At 35.3% G+C, this 18,806-nt stretch overlaps 2 protein-coding genes and 1 long non-coding RNA gene across 10 annotated transcripts; 1 reads left to right on the top strand and 2 right to left on the bottom strand.

The window, feature by feature from the left end:
* Nucleotides 1-338: 338 nt before the first annotated feature.
* Nucleotides 339-4,127, bottom strand: LOC139113727 (uncharacterized). 2 transcript variants are annotated; one of them, XM_070675072.1, is made up of 4 exons: nt 3,950-4,127; nt 3,330-3,419; nt 2,214-3,096; nt 339-2,071 (listed from the first exon to the last, which is right to left on the bottom strand). In XM_070675072.1, the coding sequence occupies exons 2-4, from the start codon at nt 3,369-3,371 to the stop codon at nt 828-830; spliced, it is 2,169 nt and encodes a 722-aa protein (XP_070531173.1). In that variant the 5' UTR covers nt 3,372-3,419; nt 3,950-4,127; the 3' UTR covers nt 339-827. The 2 variants fall into 2 exon arrangements, with proteins under 2 accessions (XP_070531173.1, XP_070531174.1); XM_070675073.1 differs by lacking the exon at nt 3,950-4,127 and adding an exon at nt 3,520-3,930.
* A 96-nt stretch (nt 4,128-4,223) lies between these two features.
* On the top strand, nt 4,224-8,170 carry LOC139113744 (uncharacterized). 3 transcript variants are annotated; one of them, XR_011547749.1, is made up of 5 exons: nt 4,224-4,444; nt 4,795-5,011; nt 5,198-5,276; nt 5,961-6,311; nt 6,415-8,170. It is a non-coding gene; the product is annotated as an uncharacterized lncRNA (long non-coding RNA). The 3 variants fall into 3 exon arrangements; XR_011547748.1 differs by having other exon boundaries at nt 5,198-6,311; XR_011547750.1 differs by having other exon boundaries at nt 5,198-6,311; nt 6,412-8,170.
* LOC139113726 (dystrobrevin beta) lies at nt 4,761-18,666 on the bottom strand. Of its 5 annotated transcripts, none has more exons than XM_070675070.1 (17): nt 18,360-18,666; nt 14,570-14,734; nt 13,905-14,121; nt 13,720-13,802; nt 13,490-13,641; nt 13,298-13,406; nt 13,059-13,225; nt 12,847-12,974; nt 12,651-12,749; nt 12,470-12,551; nt 12,232-12,270; nt 12,037-12,155; nt 11,291-11,456; nt 10,849-11,171; nt 9,275-9,420; nt 6,882-6,941; nt 4,761-6,264 (listed from the first exon to the last, which is right to left on the bottom strand). In XM_070675070.1, the coding sequence occupies exons 2-17, from the start codon at nt 14,727-14,729 to the stop codon at nt 6,005-6,007; spliced, it is 2,310 nt and encodes a 769-aa protein (XP_070531171.1). In that variant the 5' UTR covers nt 14,730-14,734; nt 18,360-18,666; the 3' UTR covers nt 4,761-6,004. The 5 variants fall into 5 exon arrangements, with proteins under 5 accessions (XP_070531171.1, XP_070531168.1, XP_070531167.1 ...); XM_070675067.1 differs by having other exon boundaries at nt 12,043-12,155; nt 18,271-18,496; XM_070675066.1 differs by having other exon boundaries at nt 18,271-18,495.
* Nucleotides 18,667-18,806: the final 140 nt, after the last annotated feature.

The following is an 18,806-nucleotide window of genomic DNA, read 5'->3' as shown; positions in this document are numbered from 1 at the left end:
GTACCTTACGTCTTTCCCTTGGTCTTTCTTCAAAGGACCGATAATGCTCGATGTCACATAAATATAGTATTATCTTTCCTTATTACTTTTTCAGATTCTTAGGGCTCGTTCGTTCTGAAAAGAGGACCTTTGGATGGTGCGACTAATTTCACAATTTGCATTTTAAGAATAAAAAGAACGAATATAAGATCTCTCTCCTTTCCTCGGTTTTTTTTTCTTTTTTTACATGTTTTATATCTCTTCGTAACAGTTATTTTTTACATCTGCAAATTTTTATTCTGAATTAAAATAAACTAGTTATTTTTTCTGAAAAATACAAGGTGTTAGTAAATATAGTATTTATTGTTTTATAATTTTTAATGATATAATCTTATATAAGTATACATATAGTGTATAAAATTCTAAAATAGTTTAAGGCACAGAATGATATATGGTGTATTTCCAAGCGTTTTCAACAGTTTTGAATTAAATAATACATTTTTTCATGATAAATACATTAAATAACTTACAAAACATATAATAATATTGTTCCATTATTAACAACATTTAAGCGTCAAAACGTACGCTTTAAAAAATAGTTATATTAAATAGTCTTGAAGATTATTACATTTACTATTAACACAAGATGTTCTACTTGATATAAATTTGATTTTACCTAAATAATATAATTATTTATAATAATGTTTAATATAAGTAAAAAAAAAAGTTAAGTTTTATTCGGCGATGTATATCATTGCATAAATTTGAGTCCTAGATCTCAAACTTAATTCTAAAGTTTCAATTTTATTAGCTCCAGCTAATAAGCACATATTTCTATAAAAATATCATTAAATGAATTTGTTTTTCTCGTTATTATAATGTTCGTGACTCGAATTGTTATATATTTCAAAGGCACTATACAAGTTATCAATTATCATATCAATTGCTTCAAAAATTGCAATAATAATTTTTTTCAAAACTGTACTGCTAGACGCACTTCCCACAAAATGAGACACACTCAGGCCCCATTGTTTCAAGTTTGCTTTACAGTACTGCCAAACAAACATCAAAACTTTTTGTAAAAACTCTTCACAGTTTTTAGAACGTTTCATTAATTTTACAGCGATATCAAATAACTTTTTCAAATATTCTGCATCAATATTTAAAGAGTTCAACTCTTGTATAAATTGTGTAAAGTCAGGTAGATTGGATTTTTTCGTGCTTTGGGGATAATCGTTATAGAACTTTGATAATAATTCAGCAAGTACCTTTGATAATTGCTCAATATTAAAATCGTTAGAAGAGTTACATGAATCAAATGAAGTATTTTGATTAGTTTCTGGCATAAATATGCCCTGATTTATAAGCTGAGTAACAAATTTAAAAGGATCCAACAATATGACAGTATTAACTTTCAATTTACCTTGGTCGAAAGACCATGAAATATTACGTGGATCGTTTTTTGATTGTTGACTATTGCCGTTAACAGGCTGATTTTGAATCAGTTCTTGACGATGTTTTATGTAACGTATCACTTCTGCATTCTCAGCCATTTTACACCCATTATTATTACTATTATTTGCAGCTTTCCTCATAGCGCGGTTGTAATTTTTACGAAGACGTTTAGAACTCAAAGATTCCTTATAGTCGCGCATAACTTTGCCTTGACTATTTTCAATAATGTCGCTGGCGAATTGGACCTTAATTACGCTACCGCAGAAAAACATAAGATGCGTCGCAAAATTTAACGCCTCTCCAATAGTAATTTCTTCGTTCGACATATATTTGTTATATATATTGTAACCCTGATATATCACGCCAAAGCCATTGATGATTATATTACCACCTTGTACAGTATTGAATGCCACTCTAGTAACAGTGTTTATTGTCATCCCACGTGCAGCAACAGTAGAGAGGAGCATTGCTCCTCCCATTGCTCCCAAACCAACAACAGTGGCAGCTATGCCAAGATAATGTGGAAATGCTTCTTTGTCAAAAGGGTTGATAGATTCTTCATGGGCACTTCGGTCTATTAATTGTTGAGTGTTTCGTCCAAGTGACCAAGTACCAGCCACCCCAGCAGCAATGCAACCTAACATATGTAACAAAATAAAATATAATAAAACACAATTAAAAAATTTTATTCAAACTATTACCCGACATATTAATATAACTGATATTCAAAGTAACAAATTGATTTTGTGCTAATTAATATATATTAAAAGGCAATTTACCCGACACAGCAACAATTGGTCCAATAGGCGTGAACATTGATGCTATACCCAAACCAGTTACTCCAATCCCAACGATAGAGGAAGCAGTATCTCCTGCATCACAAAGTTTTTTTGTCCATTTACTTGCAGGAGACTTCCCAGTTTCCAGCCAAACCGTAGAATAATCCTCCATAATTGGGTACTCTGGATTTGCTTGATAACTACCATCTTTTGGAAAAACCATAGTACATTCTGGTAAAGTATTGTTTTCTATATAATCTGTCCAATTTGTATATACTCTAGCATTGTTATCAATGTACCATGCATCATCTTGCATTTCAGCAGTTATATTTTTTTCTTTTGCATTTTTTGTAGTTGTCAAATTTTTATCAATACACTTTTTGACTTTAAAAACACAAACAGGTAATACTATTAGCATTTTTTCGTCTTTAGTTTCTTTTGATTTATTTTTTTCTGCTTTTGTTTCTACTTTTGCTGTTTTGTCTGTTTCTTCTTTCTCAGACTTGGCAGTTATTTCAACGGGATATATTACATTATAAACTATACCAAAATAAATTGGTTCGGACGGATTATCCTTTATTGTAAGGTCACAGATTTTGTTATAAATTTTTTCTATGTTCTTTTTAGCTTCACCATCATAACCTACTTCATCGGCTGCATCTATATCGTTCAAATTTTTTGTCAAGTTTTCTGTTTTATAATAACAAGTATTTTCTTTTTCATTTGTATCTTTGACGTCATGAAATGATTTTGGTGGTCCATATATCGCATACCCAATATTCTGTTTTAAATATTTATGTTCATTAATGTTATATATAAGACAATCAACCATTTCTTCATAGAAGCATTGTTGCTGCTCTGTAGCAAGAGTTTTCATCTCATCCTAAAGTCATTAAGATATCATTAACAGTATATTAAAATATATTTATATACTTTAAACACTTGGTAACAAAAAGTGTTAAAAAATTATTTTTTTTTTTGTTAATAAAATTCAAATCTTAAATGATATTATTGAAATAATAACAATAAGCGAACTACATAGATAGTAAATTGATTAGATAAGATACTGATCTGAATTTATCAGTACTTTAGCTTAAAGTTAAGACAAGAACTTACTTCATCTATATCCTTTGTATTTTTTATTTCGTTTGTAGCCATTATATCCACAAGATGTTTTAGAAATTGCAAATAGTACAAAAGTCTTTTCTAATAAATAAATAAGTTATATTAACATTAATTAATTATATTAACAATTAATATATATATTTCCACCTTCTTTTTATTTTAACAATATAGTATTTCTAACCTAAATAAACGTCAACTTAAACAATTAAAATCTCGTTTTACGGGACAGAGCACACTGATTTCTGCCATATTCTCTTGCTTAATACAAAAAAACGCATCGATTGAATATAATTACATCGACATTCGCGGCAAGAGTACGATTCTAAATAATTCCCCATTTTATAAAAATAATAAACCATGCTAAATTAAATCACATCGCAATATTACGCAACGTCCGCACTTTCAAAGAAACTACGATTAATCATATCGATGACGCATCAAGTAACGGCCAATTCCGATTGCAATCTAGCTTGTGCTTTACAGTATTTATTATAATGTAAAGCTTACGCGCTCGGCCTTAATTAGATTTTATTGAAAGTAAAATTAACATATAAGCGAAACGATCAATGTATCTGTCTGAATGCCCGTTACATTGCAACGAAATTACTTACTGATTGATAGCGGTTTTGTCTGCGATCTTCGATGCGACTCTCTCATTCAGTGCACTTCAGCTTACATATACGTTAGTAACATGATTCAAATATTCCAAGAAAAGTGCTGACGACGATAACAGCGTACGAGAATCACTGTAACGAAATAAAGAAAGGGAATTCCCAAATTTTATGTAACAGAACCGTCAAATGTCCCGATGACTCTCTAGTTCACACTCTTTTTGATGACTTGCCTCGAATCCGCGACAATTCGCGAGGAAATGATCGAGATCCAAGAGATCCGTTTCGCCGACTGTGGACGGCGCCTAAGACGAGGTTATGTGCTGCAGTTTTTTCTGCTGATAGTTGACAGTGCTCCGTTTCCCGGGTTGACGTATGTACTTGTGTTAGGTTGTTAGTTTCGGTTAATTTGGAGCGGTAATGTCTTTTTACGCATAAAGATGAATTAATTCTTTACGTTTGAAGTAAATAATGTACGAAGAATGTAAGGAATATGTAAGTAACGTAAAGATTTTCATTTCATTTGAATGATTTATATTTATGAATAATTAACGAAAGTATTTTTTAATAACATTTTATTTAAAATAAAAAAAATTACACTTTTATTTAAAATAAAATAAAAAGAGCAACTTAATTGTATTTGATTTTTGATTTTAAATAAAATGTGTTATTAAAAAATGTTTTCGTTAATTATTTATAAATATAAATCAGGTAAATTCGTTACATTGTTTGCAAGACAGTTATACTAAAGAAAAATTACGAACGAGTTTATTAGACTAAATTGTTCAGTCGTTGTAAAATTGAGGAGATATTATTTCGATGTGTATCTATAAACTTTTATTCAGTTTTCATAGGCGCTACATCATTTTCATACGTAAAGAGATAGACAAAAGGAATTCTGACGTCAAATATGTATATATACATAGGACATTTTGTGGACTGGGTGTCATTTAAATGTTACAAAAAACGCATTAATTCTTATTGGTAGCAGTCGTGTTTTAACAATTGGATTATTAATCGGAGTATTATCTTACATCCTAGGAACTGAAAAAGGAGTATTTTGTACGTAAGACTAGTTTCGTTTCGCTACTTTTTTTTTCTGCAGATGTAAATGCAAATTTAAAGCGTCATCTAATGTGTCAATATCTCTATACTCGTTTATATATATATATATATATATATATATATATATATATATATATATATATACATTTTATTTTTTTATATTTTTTATTTTTTTTATTTCAGCATTTATTGTACGTCAAGCGCCAGTATGAATGTACAAAACACACTTCGGTTCTTCAAACCAGAGATTGCCGCTAAACTCGTAAGTTAAAAAAATTCATGTAACTGCAATCGCTTTATGGTTACAATTAATTATATTCAGATTTGGTCAATGGTATGGTAACTTGTGCAAAAATGTTTCGTACGATTTCGTATGATATAAACGTCTGTGTGAATAAGTAATATTGCGAGATGATGAAACCATTTCCCTTGTTAAATATGTACAAATGCACATTTCTTTAAACTTAAACTTTAAAGCGATGGAATTACAAGATTACGGTACTCTTGTACATTGTATTTAGTTCGCTTAAGAGTAATTACAAATAGTAGTAACAATAGTAACAATAAATAAAAAATGTTAAACGCAAATGCTTATTCTTTCAAGTCGTATTTATATATATATATATATATGTATGAATGTATATTTAACAAACTCTCTGAGTATCTTATTACGCAAATAAACAGTAGCAAAATCATTGTATGCTCACGATATAAATGCCATTCTAAGAATGAATCGTAGTACTTGTCTCGTATACGTAAAAATCTCCGTGACTTTCGTACGATTCATTCGTCGATTATCGCGTCGTTTCTCGAATGCAAGTACCGGCTTACAAAATGCATAGGTTTCCAAAATCGCACGACATCCAATTCATCCTAAGATTATATTCTATGCTAGTATCGAAATATTAGTCCACAGCGTGTACGTAATCGCCGTCATCTTTTCCAGACTCCTCTGACCTCGGCACCTGACGCCCAGTGATCCTAGAAGATTTATCGGTTGACCCATCTCTTCACCGCCTCTGCCCAGTTGGCCTCGTCTTCGTCTTCCTTCTCACCATCGGCCTCTTCTCTTTCGCCTCTCTCCTGCTCCTGCTCGCTGGACAGGGTGGCCGATGGTGTTTGTGGTATACTGTTACGAGATCGCAATTCGACCAGGAAATCATTCTCCTGCTGATAACGCCGTTGCAGCTCCTCTCGCCAAGAATTTCCGCCGCCGCTACTATCATCTCCATCCTCCCCAGCTTCAAAGTCTACAAGTAGACGCGATCCGTTTCAAAGTTAAATCACACAAATATTGGTATTATTATATTTATCACTGTCGATTGAAATAATAAAATATAAAATAGCATATTTATATTCGCTAAATTTAATTCCATTTCTCTCTTTGTTTCCCCAAGTAGGTCTCGACTTCGAGGACGGTTTATGTAGTCGTACCAAGAGATTATTACCCGATATTTGCACATACAGACTTATAGCTACAGATGAATAAGAATAATCGTTCATGAAGATACATGGCAAAGGTCCGTTGGACAACTTATCTTAATATTATCGTCAGAAGTATACATCGTAGGGTGTGCGTGATGCTCATGAAAATGACAAAAATATAAAGATGATTTTAGATATGAATATGAGTATGAATATACATATATACAAATATTGTATGTACATGTTGGATCTTTTGCAAAATCAATGTTGAAATTACCAAAAGGAAAAATCAAACCGAAAAGTCTACGTGAAACTCGTAGATAATCAGCGCTTGAAAAGTTACGGGATTGCTTCGATTAGAAGAGCAACATTGCGAATATCTAAAGTGCAAACGAAAGTAAAAATAATGAAAGACTCAAAGTCGACGTAAAGAAATACTTACCTAACGGCTTTCTGATGTTCATTAGTCCCGAGTTGTGAGAATGGTCCTCCTGGTCTGAGTCTGCAAGCCACCAGGACACATTCACGGGGGGTGCATCACACACATTCCATAACACGTCTAAAGTGTCATTTGTATATTGTATATGTTACAATGGTATGTCTATCTCCCGGGCGAATTCGAAAGTTATATACATACAGTTTATCTAACAAGAGTACGACAGTAATTGAAACCGTTAGTTATAACAAAATTAAAAAAAATACTCATTTAGTTGATTCTTTGATATCATTAAACTACTTTTCATATTTTTCTTTCAAGAAGCTTTAGTTTTATATAAACTGTTAATACTAAAATTGTTAGTTAAAAAAAAACAAATTAAAATTTTTTTTGTAGAATATAACATTTAATGTGTATTTAAAATTTTTTATAATTTTTTATTAGACTTGTTGTTATTTGTAGTCTTGCACGCGTGTAGTGTAGTCCGAGTGCTATTCCACTAGGCTAATGTTAACTAACTCTATTCTAGAAAGAAAATTAATGAAATCGTGTAGAAATGGCAACAGGCAAATATATAGACTTTCCTAAATGTCCGGACTAACTTTACCACTTAATCTCACTAACAAAAGTAATGAGAAAGACTTGTATGCGTATGGTTTGCATCTGGAGACGACGTGTTTATGGTACTCATTCGTATAACTTTTTTCATTACTTTTTTTCGTAAGACGTGGCTAAATTATACCGAACGTTTCAGAAACAACTGTATAGGAAAAATATATACAGCATCCCATATTGCACTTTCTCTTAACAAAATATTACAAATAAATTTCTTTTAGTTTCTGCCAAAAAAATAAATATTAAACCTAATAGTTTGCAATCAGTTTTAATAAAAAAAAAAAAAATTTTATATTAAACAAAATTGTAAGAAAGTGTAATGATTTCAGTTAAGGATTACGTGTATATATTTTTATATTCACACCTTTTTAAAAAGATTTATATGCGTTATATGTATATATAATATTGTTAAAATTTTGTAAAAATTGTATAATGCAAGATATCATGAAACTAGATTCGAGAACCACTTGTCTTGAGGTTTTATGATTGAAATGATAGAATTCACATCGATCATTATTCATTTTTCTGCGACAAATGTTATACTTACGCGACTTTCCAGAATACAAATGTATGTACATAAAGGTGCATCCAAATTCAATTCAAGTATCCAATGGAATATTTTACGTATATGTAACATTTGTTATGGATCATCTCATTTATGAATATCAAGACTAGAAACAGATGAAGAGTCGCATTTTTTTCATGCTATATGATCCTTTGATGACATGAAAGAATATAAATGCGACGTGGCATGCCTGTACATTCAGCTCAAATGCGATGATTGAGAATATTTCAGAGATAAATGTTAGTAGCAAATGGTTGAGAAATACATTTTGTCATATTAAACCTTGCAATTTTAAATTGTGTTAGAAATAATAAATTAATAATATATGCATGAAGTGCGAGAAGTTAACATACAGCCTTGGAAGATTTTAAATATACTTATTTTACTATTTTATATGTTTAGAACAAATAGGTGAAGAAAAAACGTTCCTTCTTATGGCATGAAACACTCAAACTAATATATACATTTGTCAGTAATGTGGTGATAATAGTGAATAATAATGAAAGTAGTAGGAGTAAAAGTCATAACAGTAAAAAAAAAAAAAAAAACAGTGTAGTATCGATAAATATAATTTTTTGTAAAATACTACCCACGACAATATGGTGAATGCAGATTAGTTTATCTGTTCCTCACCTCGCCTTCGAGTCAATCGAATTTGACATATTATAGGCTTACTAATAATGAAACCACTTAATAATCCGTATCACTAACATGCCATCAACTAAAACACGGCGATTGATGCTAACATACTCCGTAGCTAAAAGCTTGCAATATCAAATCGACCTGTACAACTCACAACGAGTCGCTATTGCCTCTTAAAAATTACCTTCAGTTTTGATTGTGAGATAGTAATACCTATATGTTGTGAAATTAATGTACCAGCTATGTATCGAGTTTAACATACTATCGAAAAATAAGCTGAGCGATATCGTGTAATTATACTATTTAAAACTATAAGCATAACTGGACGTAGCTTTTACAAATAAATTTTTTGTCGGTAAGTTTAATGAATCTCCTACAAATAATTAAAAAATTTGTAGTATATCTCTTGTACGTTATTTAGCTACGTAATGTACTTTTTTCTAATTTTCTTTTTTTTTTTTTTAAACTTTCTTAATTAAAGAATCTTTATAATTCTGCTTTCGTTCGTCTACGTCCAGTTTATCAATTGTTATTATTGATACTAATCAATTTTATAGCGCATTATTGTTTAACATACCTGAATTTAATTCCCTCACAAGCGTTGACATGGCATTAGTAACGCTGTCGGCAGCTACCAGTAAGTCGTTTCTTAAGGATCGGCCCAGACTATTATTGGCACTGCTGGAACCGCTCCCTGGTAAGCTGTTTGTCCTGAACGCAGACCTGACATCGAAAATCTCTATTTTCTTGGCGCGAAGCAATTTCTAAATAAAAAGTTCTTTAAACAAAAATTGCGGCATGCAATTTTTATTGCATAAGCATTATTCAGTCCGCTTTTACACATTCAACTTACTATGGTTACACGCGACTAAGACATGTAAGCGTTTATAAACTTCTAAAATAAAATCAGCAACTCATTGATTATAACAATACACACATGCACGATTTCAGGAAGCTACGATATTTATTGGCGTCTAATGTACTTTAAACTAACAAAATATATCAATATGGCAAAAGTTGTGAGCGCATCGCAAATACTCGGTCTCCCCGATCTATTAAAATATCTGCTGTGTTAGACCATTACACAGTACTTGCAGGATATTTACATACCGCAACGCTTGCGTAATAAATAACGATATTTTAAAGTGGCTGGTGTTTCACACAAGCTTAGCAGAAACGAAGGATCAGATGGGTAACTTATACGCGTTAAATTTATATTCAACGCATCAGTCCTTATCTTACGGGATAGCTGCTTTTATACTGTACATAAAACTGATACATTTAAAATGACTAATAATGGTAGCAAACTAAAAGAGGATGTTCGTATAAGAAACTTACATCTCGAACCTAATAAAAGTAAAAAGAAAGAAAGAAAGAAAAAAAAAAATCGTTCAAACAGGGTTAAAAGCGACATGACATGGGATATACAAATATACTATATATATTTATAAATCGATATAAATCTGACGATTTAAGTAACATTTTACGAGGTACTTTCACTTATCTCGCGCTAGTACCACATTGTTCTTAATACTAGCTTAATTAGGAATCGCTCATATTCGCATGCAGGATAATTTAGGAGATTTCAACTAATTGTGAATTAATCGTATACTGTGCGATATTTCTATGCCAATTACTACAATAATATTGACAGGAAATATCAATTTTAATAAAAGTCTGATTAAAGTATATATTTTATGTATAAATAAAACTGCGTTTCTCGAGCGTATGATGCTTTACAAAATTAATTTTTTTTTTTCTATAAAACAATTAAATGATCAATAATAATTTGGAAGAACCAAGTTCAATGCGCGAATCGCGTAAAACTATTAATATTCTTCAAGTAATATTTATTTTACACTACGAATATCGATATCTCTATTTAGCTGCACAATTTAATTATATGCCTAGTGTTAAAATATATTTTTATGTACATAGAATGTACATAGATTTCTAAAGCTCGCTTGGAATGTCTAAGTGAACAAATTGCTACGTAATATATTATTCTGTATATGTGAATCACGTGTACAATTATGTATCACGCATATTCGTTCATGTATAATTTTCTCTGTCTTTGCTTCGCTCTTTTCGCGCCGCAGAAGGTTCTGGTTTTTCGTTTATAATGTATTCTCTCTGTGCATGCTTGCCTACCTTACATCGCCGCCAACGCACGATAAGCTATCTGGAATGGGATTCTGTATCGTGCCGAGCATAGCGTTGCCTTGCACATTAGCCACTGTCGTTGTTGGTACGGGATTTTGATAGCTCTGAGACATTTGTTGTGGCATTTGTTGTTGCATTTGCTGCTGTTGTTGCTGCTGCTGCTGTTGCTGTTGTTGAGGCGTCGTAGACAAAGGCCCGCCGGGAGTTGGCGGTGCCGATCTACTGCTCGGTATGGCACCGGGTGGTAAAGGTGGCGATTTCGTACTTCGTGGTGAACTATTTGGCGTCGATCGTGGCGATGCTTGATGATTCTATCGAGACAAATTGCATTACTAATTTTTATTTATATAAAACAAATTTTTATCGACTCTCCTTTAACAAGATTTTTTTTAACTTTTAAAATAGTCTTGTAAAAAGTTTGTGAAGGTACCTTTAGCATTTTCATTAAACCCTCCAGCTGTACCATTAGTTGCCTCCTGGAATCTTGTAACGTTGCCAAATGTGTCTCCAGTTCGTCTTTTCTTTGCCTCAAAGCTCGTAATTCTGACATTAATGCCGGATTTTCCAAACCCGCGGCTTCTATCTCTTGTTGCCTTCTATAGAGTGAATAAAGAGTTTCTTGAAAAATTGTTCAACATAATTTAATATAAGAAAGTGGAATATATTAAATGAGAAAAATTACAAAATAATATTATTCCACTTTACTAATTTATTTTATAAGCGTTGTGATGTGTGGTTAATGTAGTATATGAATGTATTAATACATGAATCTCTAATAAATATGTATGAATACAAATGCCCCGTCTACATCGGAGAGCGATCCTATTTGTCGTTCATTCAACTTTTTTTCACCACTAACTTAGACGTGAATTAGTTTCCCTATACTTATTTGAATGAGCAACAAGTAAGATCATGTTCCGATGTAAATCGGGCAAAATAAATCAAGTACGCTTGATATTAATGAATTTTTTCAAACGTTAATAATCTTTTTATCATCGTTAATCGACAGTATATAAAGTATGTATTGTTTCTCTTTGTTCCGTTGTGCAAGCTATGCAACCAAAGTGACACAAAGCGAAACAGAATGTTTTGAACATGCGTGATCCTAGGATGGGCCAACAGGATGAAATTAAGGTTAAGGTTTGATATAAAGGAATATAAACGACACAGGTATACCTTAACCTTGCTATCTCGCGCATTATCTCCTTGTTCTTTGCCTCCAATTGCGATATAAGCTCGCGTTGTGCTCGCGACGCATCTAACGATGCCAGGTTCACGTCCGACGGTGCTCGACCCTGTAATAAAAAAATTATGTCCATCGTAAAATAATCCGCATTGCGATCTTTTAATAAAGGTACACGATGTACTTACTGCTTGATCTGCTTGGGACATTCTGGACGCAGTACGAGGCTGTTAACGAGGCAGTTATGAAATTAATATTAATGCGGTCACGGTAATGAAAGCGTAGAAGAGTTTAATTGGCTTTCTCGCGGTCTTTGCAAATTTAACAGATTAAGAACACTCGCGCTTTAACATTAAATAAATGATAACGCGTGTAATGTAAGTAATAAGCGTAAAATAAAATGTATATAAAATGATAAAAACTTACCATGGTCCTAGCTTCTTGTGCCAACCTTTGTGCATATCGTGCTATTAATTTATGTTCATCGTCCAGTCTTGAACTGTCCATACTGGACGATATACAAAAAGAATAAGTAAAGCATAGCGTTTGCACGCGATTAGCAAAGGCAAATAAATTGTACATAAATTATAATTTTTTTCGAACTTACCTTCTCAAAGTTGAACGACTATCCACCGACCCTGAATCAAAGGGAGCCATAAACCCTGGATCTGGGAAACCGTTGTGAGATGGTAAAGGTGACGGTGGGCTGGAACGTAGGAAATTTATTTGGATTGTAAAATTACCCTACGATATATAAGAGATATGAAAAATTGTAAAATTATGCAAATAATAAAAATACTTACACTATGTGCGATAAATCCAGCGTTTTCTCGGGTTGTTCCGGAAACCGCGGCAGACTATTCTTTCCCTTCTCGGGGACGCATCTAAAGCTCTTTCGCAGGGAGTGACCAATCTGCTTACTTGGTGATTTCTATCGACGTTACATCATTGATATAAGTTTAATAACGTAAAATTAAAATATTTTCGAATATATATAAGCGACGAAAATACGTACAAAACTGCTGTACTCTCTCGTTTCGTGATCATTATTATGCGTCCCTGAAACTTTACCGCGCCAGAAACAGTCTTGACATAGCTGGTACGAATGGCACTTTTGACATCGGTATCGGAATCCAGTGAAGTTCTCTTTGTGACACGCGTCGCACATAATAGGATGAGCAACTAGAAACGCAAAGAATGACGTAAATCTCATTCGTCGATCGATTTTTGTCAAGTAATATCTTGCACAATTACCTGTTTCAACAGCTGCCATTCTATGATACAATGGCAACCAGATTAAGCAATGTGGTCCAGGATCCGACATAAGCGTGTCCAAAAAGTCATTTACAGTGACTTTGGAATTCTATCGCATACAAAATTACTTATTTAATCTAGCAACGATATAATTAGAACAGATTGCATATAACATATATAACATGCCCGTACCGCAGGAAATATGGAGTTTGCGAGACCGTCGGAATATCCGAACGACGGCGACTCGTAAACTGCCGCAGTCAAAGCTAAAACTTCTTTCAAATAATCGGCGAACCTCCAGTGTATCATGTGCCCGTTGCTGTCGGATATTTGCGAGTATATATCTGTTTTTAAGATAAATTTCGTTAATCAATCTAATTCGAGAATCGATTGAGAAGGTAAAAGAATTATTTGCGGCTTACATCGAAATTTGTCCATGAGCTTCCCCGCGCATAATGTCGCCAGAGCCACTTTAACCGAGAATACGGATATCTTATTGTTCTCCCTAGAAAAATTGTACGGTTTAATCAAATGCAAGGATTGATACAGCACTGTTCATTAAAACGGTATAATAATAGAAAGAAATTGTTTATCTTATCAAGCGTACCCGCTGGTATAAGCGGCTAGCAGCCAGTTCATTAGCAACGCCGTGGTAGCGTCAACTTTGGACTGCTGCGACACCGGCACTCTTTTATTCAGGGCGTGAAACAAGGAAGACAGTAGTGTTTCGAGTCTGGATACTCCTAAAGTGCTCGATGGCTCTAAGGTGTTCAGACCATTCTCTCGAAATGCTTCGATCACGTTCCATATATCGACGTTGTGCACTGCGCAAAAACATGCATGAGTTATTAAAAAGGTATATACCTTGACATTTACCATCTCTTTACACAAGATTAATTAACTCAAGATTAATCAACCGCGAGCATTACGTTCTCTTTAAATTTCCGACATGCTGATACGAAGAGGCTGTTAATGGTCATTAGCATAGTTGTGCAAGATATGAGAAAATTAGCGTTCGCAAGTTAATATACCAGTCGTGACCTAAAGATCTTTGCCCCACGAATTGTCATAAAGTTATATACAAAGCCTCTCGAGCCATGATCATCTCTATTTTTTCTGAATCTCTGCATTTTAGTATTATAAAACATATAATTTTATAATTTAATTTTTATATTTTATTATTTTATTTTATTTTAATTTTTTTTGTATTTCACAAAGTATATCTTGCATCTTAAAAACTAGATATAAATTTTAAGGAGAAAATATACTCACGGTGCACTTTCTTTTGTATGAATCTTAGCTTGCAGGCGGTGCGGTACGACGCAAATCGTATAGTATCAAAGTTCTGCTGTCGCATCTCCTGCAAGAGTTGCAAACGGCTCGTCTCGCCGCTGCTTCCGTTTCCCGATCCACCTGCGCCTTCTTCTGCCATTTTCACTGCAAAAAACGAGCGGATCACACGCTTCTTCTTTCACTCTCCTTGCGCATTTCTTTGATATCGCTTGTAGCGAACGCACAGCTGTACGACCCTGGGCTCGGGATCGACTGCGTTATTTCTTTTTTTTTTTTCTTTTATTATAGCGGTAAATTTATGCGGCAAAAAAGATTGGCGAGTTGCGCGAAGCGAAGGTCGCTGAAGTGACTAATCGTAGATTCATTAGAGAACGATCAGTTGCCTCGTGTATCTCTTTAATTAACGAACATTCCGCAGCGACTGTTTGTTTCATAACGACGTCATCAACGCGATATTACATATATCGAATAAAGTAAATAAAATGTATTACTGTGCGTTTTGTGTCAAAATAACGATAGCTATCTTTACGATCAATTGTCGAAGCTGATCTTTTATCTTCGCTCATGTATCCGAAAAATACTTAGGAGGCTTGCTTTGCTTCATTACGCTGTATTAGCTTCAACTGTAAGTAATACAATTCCGTCACGAATTAATGGAACACTTGGGACGATGCAGCTAGCGAAGCTGCTCTTAATTCGTAGCTCGTAAGACACGTCACGTTGCGCCGTGATGAGAATGAGGACTGTTCATCATCGACTTAACGATGGACTGGAGCGAGCTAATTAGTAATGATTAGAGAGCACACGCCATGTGTTTGTCTCAGAAAACTGCGTTTTGTATCATCGACGTGTAAACGTTTTTAATTCAGATCTGCATATAAATCCATAATTGTAAAAAATACAGTAATATCTTTCGAGGATGCACATTGCTTACTTGATAAAAAATTGCATTCCTGAAAAAAAAAAGTACGCTATTGTTAATTACACGGTACAATGATCTGTAGTTTGCCTGATAACGTTCACATTGAATTGAATTAAGAACAACATGCTTCACCGATTTGTGAGGAATAATTTAAAGCGCCAGGGATTAATATTAGCCTCTTTCACGGAAGATTCTTCGTTCCAGACTCGTTTTTTTTTTTCTGTAAAAATATATATGAAGACTGTATTTTTGAAAGAGTTAATTGAAGGCTGTTCAACCATGATGATATAATCCGCTTTACGTAAACGATTGACCCAGTTAGGTAACGTCGATACCCCAAGATATAATTGATTTAAAACCGACCACTCGTCGAGAATTTCTTCTCCAGCAGCCAATTTTTCCTCCGAGCTTCCACGTCGCGCTCAATTTTCTTTGCGTTTGAATTGATTAAATTTTACAACGCAATTCATTAATGCAGCATTCCTGAAAAATGCATTTTATTATTTTTAATAACATTACTCGCATTCGGGTTCGAAAAACTTTCAGATTAAATATATGCTTGATAAAAAAATTAATTTAAGGTACAAAATTTAAAGAAACCTTTGTTAAATAAATTTCGTGTGACATAATTCCTTTTCTACCTTTATTATCAGTTCAATACTCTCTCGCCGAGCGCCGTATTTATCGTGAAAATAACATTGCATTATTCAAGCATGTTTGCGTTTCTCGGGAGATCCGGGAATAGAAGAATCTCTTAACGTAGATCGTCTTTTTCGAGAGCGCAGCATCCGAACAGCTCCAAGCATCGTTTCGTTTCATCTATTCGTGACAATCGTACGAGTACGCGATCTGGACGTGGACCGAATCCAGGAAGCAATGCGAGGAATAATCGGCCGATAGCTTTGGCGGAATAAGGGAACTAAACGCGGATGCCTAAGTTTGAATCAATACGATAAGTGGACCAGGTGGGGGAGGGGAGGGGGAGGAAACACGTAAGATCGGCCGAAGAAACGGAGGAACGGTCGGGAAAGGAACGCCGGGCGGCCGCGGGCGCGTTTGAAGGAACGCGCGAAACGGAGCGTCCGGGAGGCGCGGCCAACCTCAGAGCATTGAAACAATTCCAGCCAACGATCGGGCCAACAACCGCGTCGTGAAATATTAAGAAGAACCGAAATTGGCGGCGATCGACGATATACCCGCGGTGCACATCAGGTGCCTTCGTTCAATTTACGTTCGTCACGTTCGGTTGTTTGTCTTGCAGGCTTCTATCTCCCGAGACCGATACGACCTATATTTTAAGGTCTAAATGACGAAATTGAAATCTGGCCTGAGCCCCTAGCACTTGTGACTATTAACATTACTGTGATTATTTTATTACAAGCGCAGAAGGTATGACATGTGATGATAAACGAGAGCAACAAGCTCCAATTTATTTGCGCGGGGAACTTTGTAAATCACGCGCTTGCGCAACTTGAAGAGACGATCTCCGAGATTTTCCTTGCAGCGGCTTTGGGCAAACCAACTCCAATCAATCTTAATTAAATCGCCCGACGGAATAGCTGGAAGCCTTATTTCAAGTCATATCGTTCATTGTACCTAATCATTCTTCCGGCAAGTTAAGCGACGAAGAGTAACAATTCTATCTACAAAACATTACAGAGATCAAAGCAATGCAATTTTAATTCAAATAAAAATTCTATCAAAAATGCGAGAACGAGCATTAGCTCTCAAACATCCGCTATTCCGAGCATTTTACGCTTTTTTGCTTATATCTTGATACCTAATGTATCAATTTTTTAACATTCCTTTTAATCGATACATCAAACATTAAGTAAATTAATATTTTAATATTTAAAAAATCATGTTGAGTTATCGTAACTCAATGTTCCGAGGGCTAAAGCCCGTAATAAAGTTCCTTTTTTTTTTTTATTTTATTTAACGTTCCGTCAGTCGGATAAGCACGCGCTTAATTTCCCCGATCAGTTTTAAAGTAGAATGGCATGCCAATAAATGATGCCGCACCGGTTACCCATCAATAATTCAGCGCCTATCAAGTATCAAGTTGTCACTTAACGCTGTCTCATTTCGATTACGCGGTTTGGGAGTCTGGGAATGCGAATTCGGCCGAGGTAGCTTCGAACACGAATGCCGCATAAAATATCGACATTCCATATTGAGCACCGAAATTGTTTCAACGCTTTATCGAATCATTGTGTTCGACAACAATTAGATATCAATATTTGAAGCACTCGCACGAAGTGAAGAACGGTGTCGAATAGACGAGTTGTTCTGGCGTGCCGATAAAATTTTACGTCGGTAATTTTAGGTCGTTCTTATTTCAATATCGTCTCGAGTGTCGGAAGACGCTAATACAGCCCCGCGGATTTATTTTAAGATTCTATTTACGAAGGTCTTAAATATAAGAGTGCAAAAGCTATGAATATCAGACATTAATTTTATACCTCCCTTTTTTTTTTTTTAATTTCCCCGCAAAAATAATAGCAGCAGATTTACGGTAACGTCGGAATGTTGCCGCAATATTCCGATTTCGCTGGGTTGATTTGATCGACGATTGTTCCGATCCTAGATCGAATCACGTACGATATATTCAATCGTATCTTCCACGAGAAAAACAATTTTTTTAATTTATTAAAAATACATTTATCAAGTTATAAAGATCGAAGACGAAGGTGCAGATCTTGCGATCACCTAACCTGTTCTATCGGTCGATTTCCCATCTATCTACCTGCTTGCCTACCTGAGGCGCTCTCTGCGCGCGTGTCTTCGCCGAGAAAAAAAGGAGGTACCGACGGGGGGCGTGGAGTCGTCGTCCCGTGGAAGGCCTACCTCGGGCACTCACTGCGCCGTCATCAGATCTCGCGGGGAAGGCGGGCGGGCCGGGGTGAGACGGCGGATCGTTAATCCGTGAGCGGCCAATTCTCGCGGACGGCCTCCCTCGCGGGAGCGGTTCCGACGATACGCGGAAGATCCGTCTGGCGGCGACGGCGGTCGATACACCCTCGACACGTGCACGCGACCGGCGCGACGGCGGCGGCCGTTGATCCGCGAGTCCCGGCGACGAGGCGCGGGTTCCTCCCGAATGCCGGGACGACGTCACAGTAAACAAGCCCGCCGCACGAATCCCGATCCGACGCACGTCGCGGCCATCACTGACTAGTTCGCTAGGATCTTCCTCGGCGACCCGCTGGTGGCGGCACCGAGCCTGAACGCGGGGAACGGGAAACGCGGACCGCGGCGACGTGCGCGCGAGGCCGATTCGAAACCCCACCACCC

This window comes from Cardiocondyla obscurior, linkage group LG03 (genome assembly GCF_019399895.1).
Source record: "Cardiocondyla obscurior isolate alpha-2009 linkage group LG03, Cobs3.1, whole genome shotgun sequence".
In the NCBI taxonomy this organism is placed as follows: domain Eukaryota; kingdom Metazoa; phylum Arthropoda; class Insecta; order Hymenoptera; family Formicidae; genus Cardiocondyla; species Cardiocondyla obscurior.
This window is presented reverse-complemented; position numbering and strand designations above follow the sequence as displayed.

What these genes read in the sequence shown, in the direction of transcription:
- LOC139113727 (XM_070675072.1), bottom strand. Translation starts at nt 3,371, where the DNA reads ATGGCTACAAACGAAATAAAAAATACAAAGGATATAGATGAA. An exon ending in ATACAAAGGATATAGATGAA is followed by an intron (nt 3,097 to 3,329) that starts GTAAGTTCTTGT and finishes TAATGACTTTAG; the next exon opens with GATGAGATGAAAACTCTTGC. An exon ending in ACCAATTGTTGCTGTGTCGG is followed by an intron (nt 2,072 to 2,213) that starts GTAAATTGCCTT and finishes TACATATGTTAG; the next exon opens with GTTGCATTGCTGCTGGGGTG.
- LOC139113726 (XM_070675070.1), bottom strand. Translation starts at nt 14,729, where the DNA reads ATGGCAGAAGAAGGCGCAGGTGGATCGGGAAACGGAAGCAGCGGCGAG. An exon ending in CATACAAAAGAAAGTGCACC is followed by an intron (nt 14,122 to 14,569) that starts GTGAGTATATTT and finishes GTTTTTGCGCAG; the next exon opens with TGCACAACGTCGATATATGG. An exon ending in AGTCGTTCAACTTTGAGAAG is followed by an intron (nt 12,552 to 12,650) that starts GTAAGTTCGAAA and finishes TATATCGTCCAG; the next exon opens with TATGGACAGTTCAAGACTGG.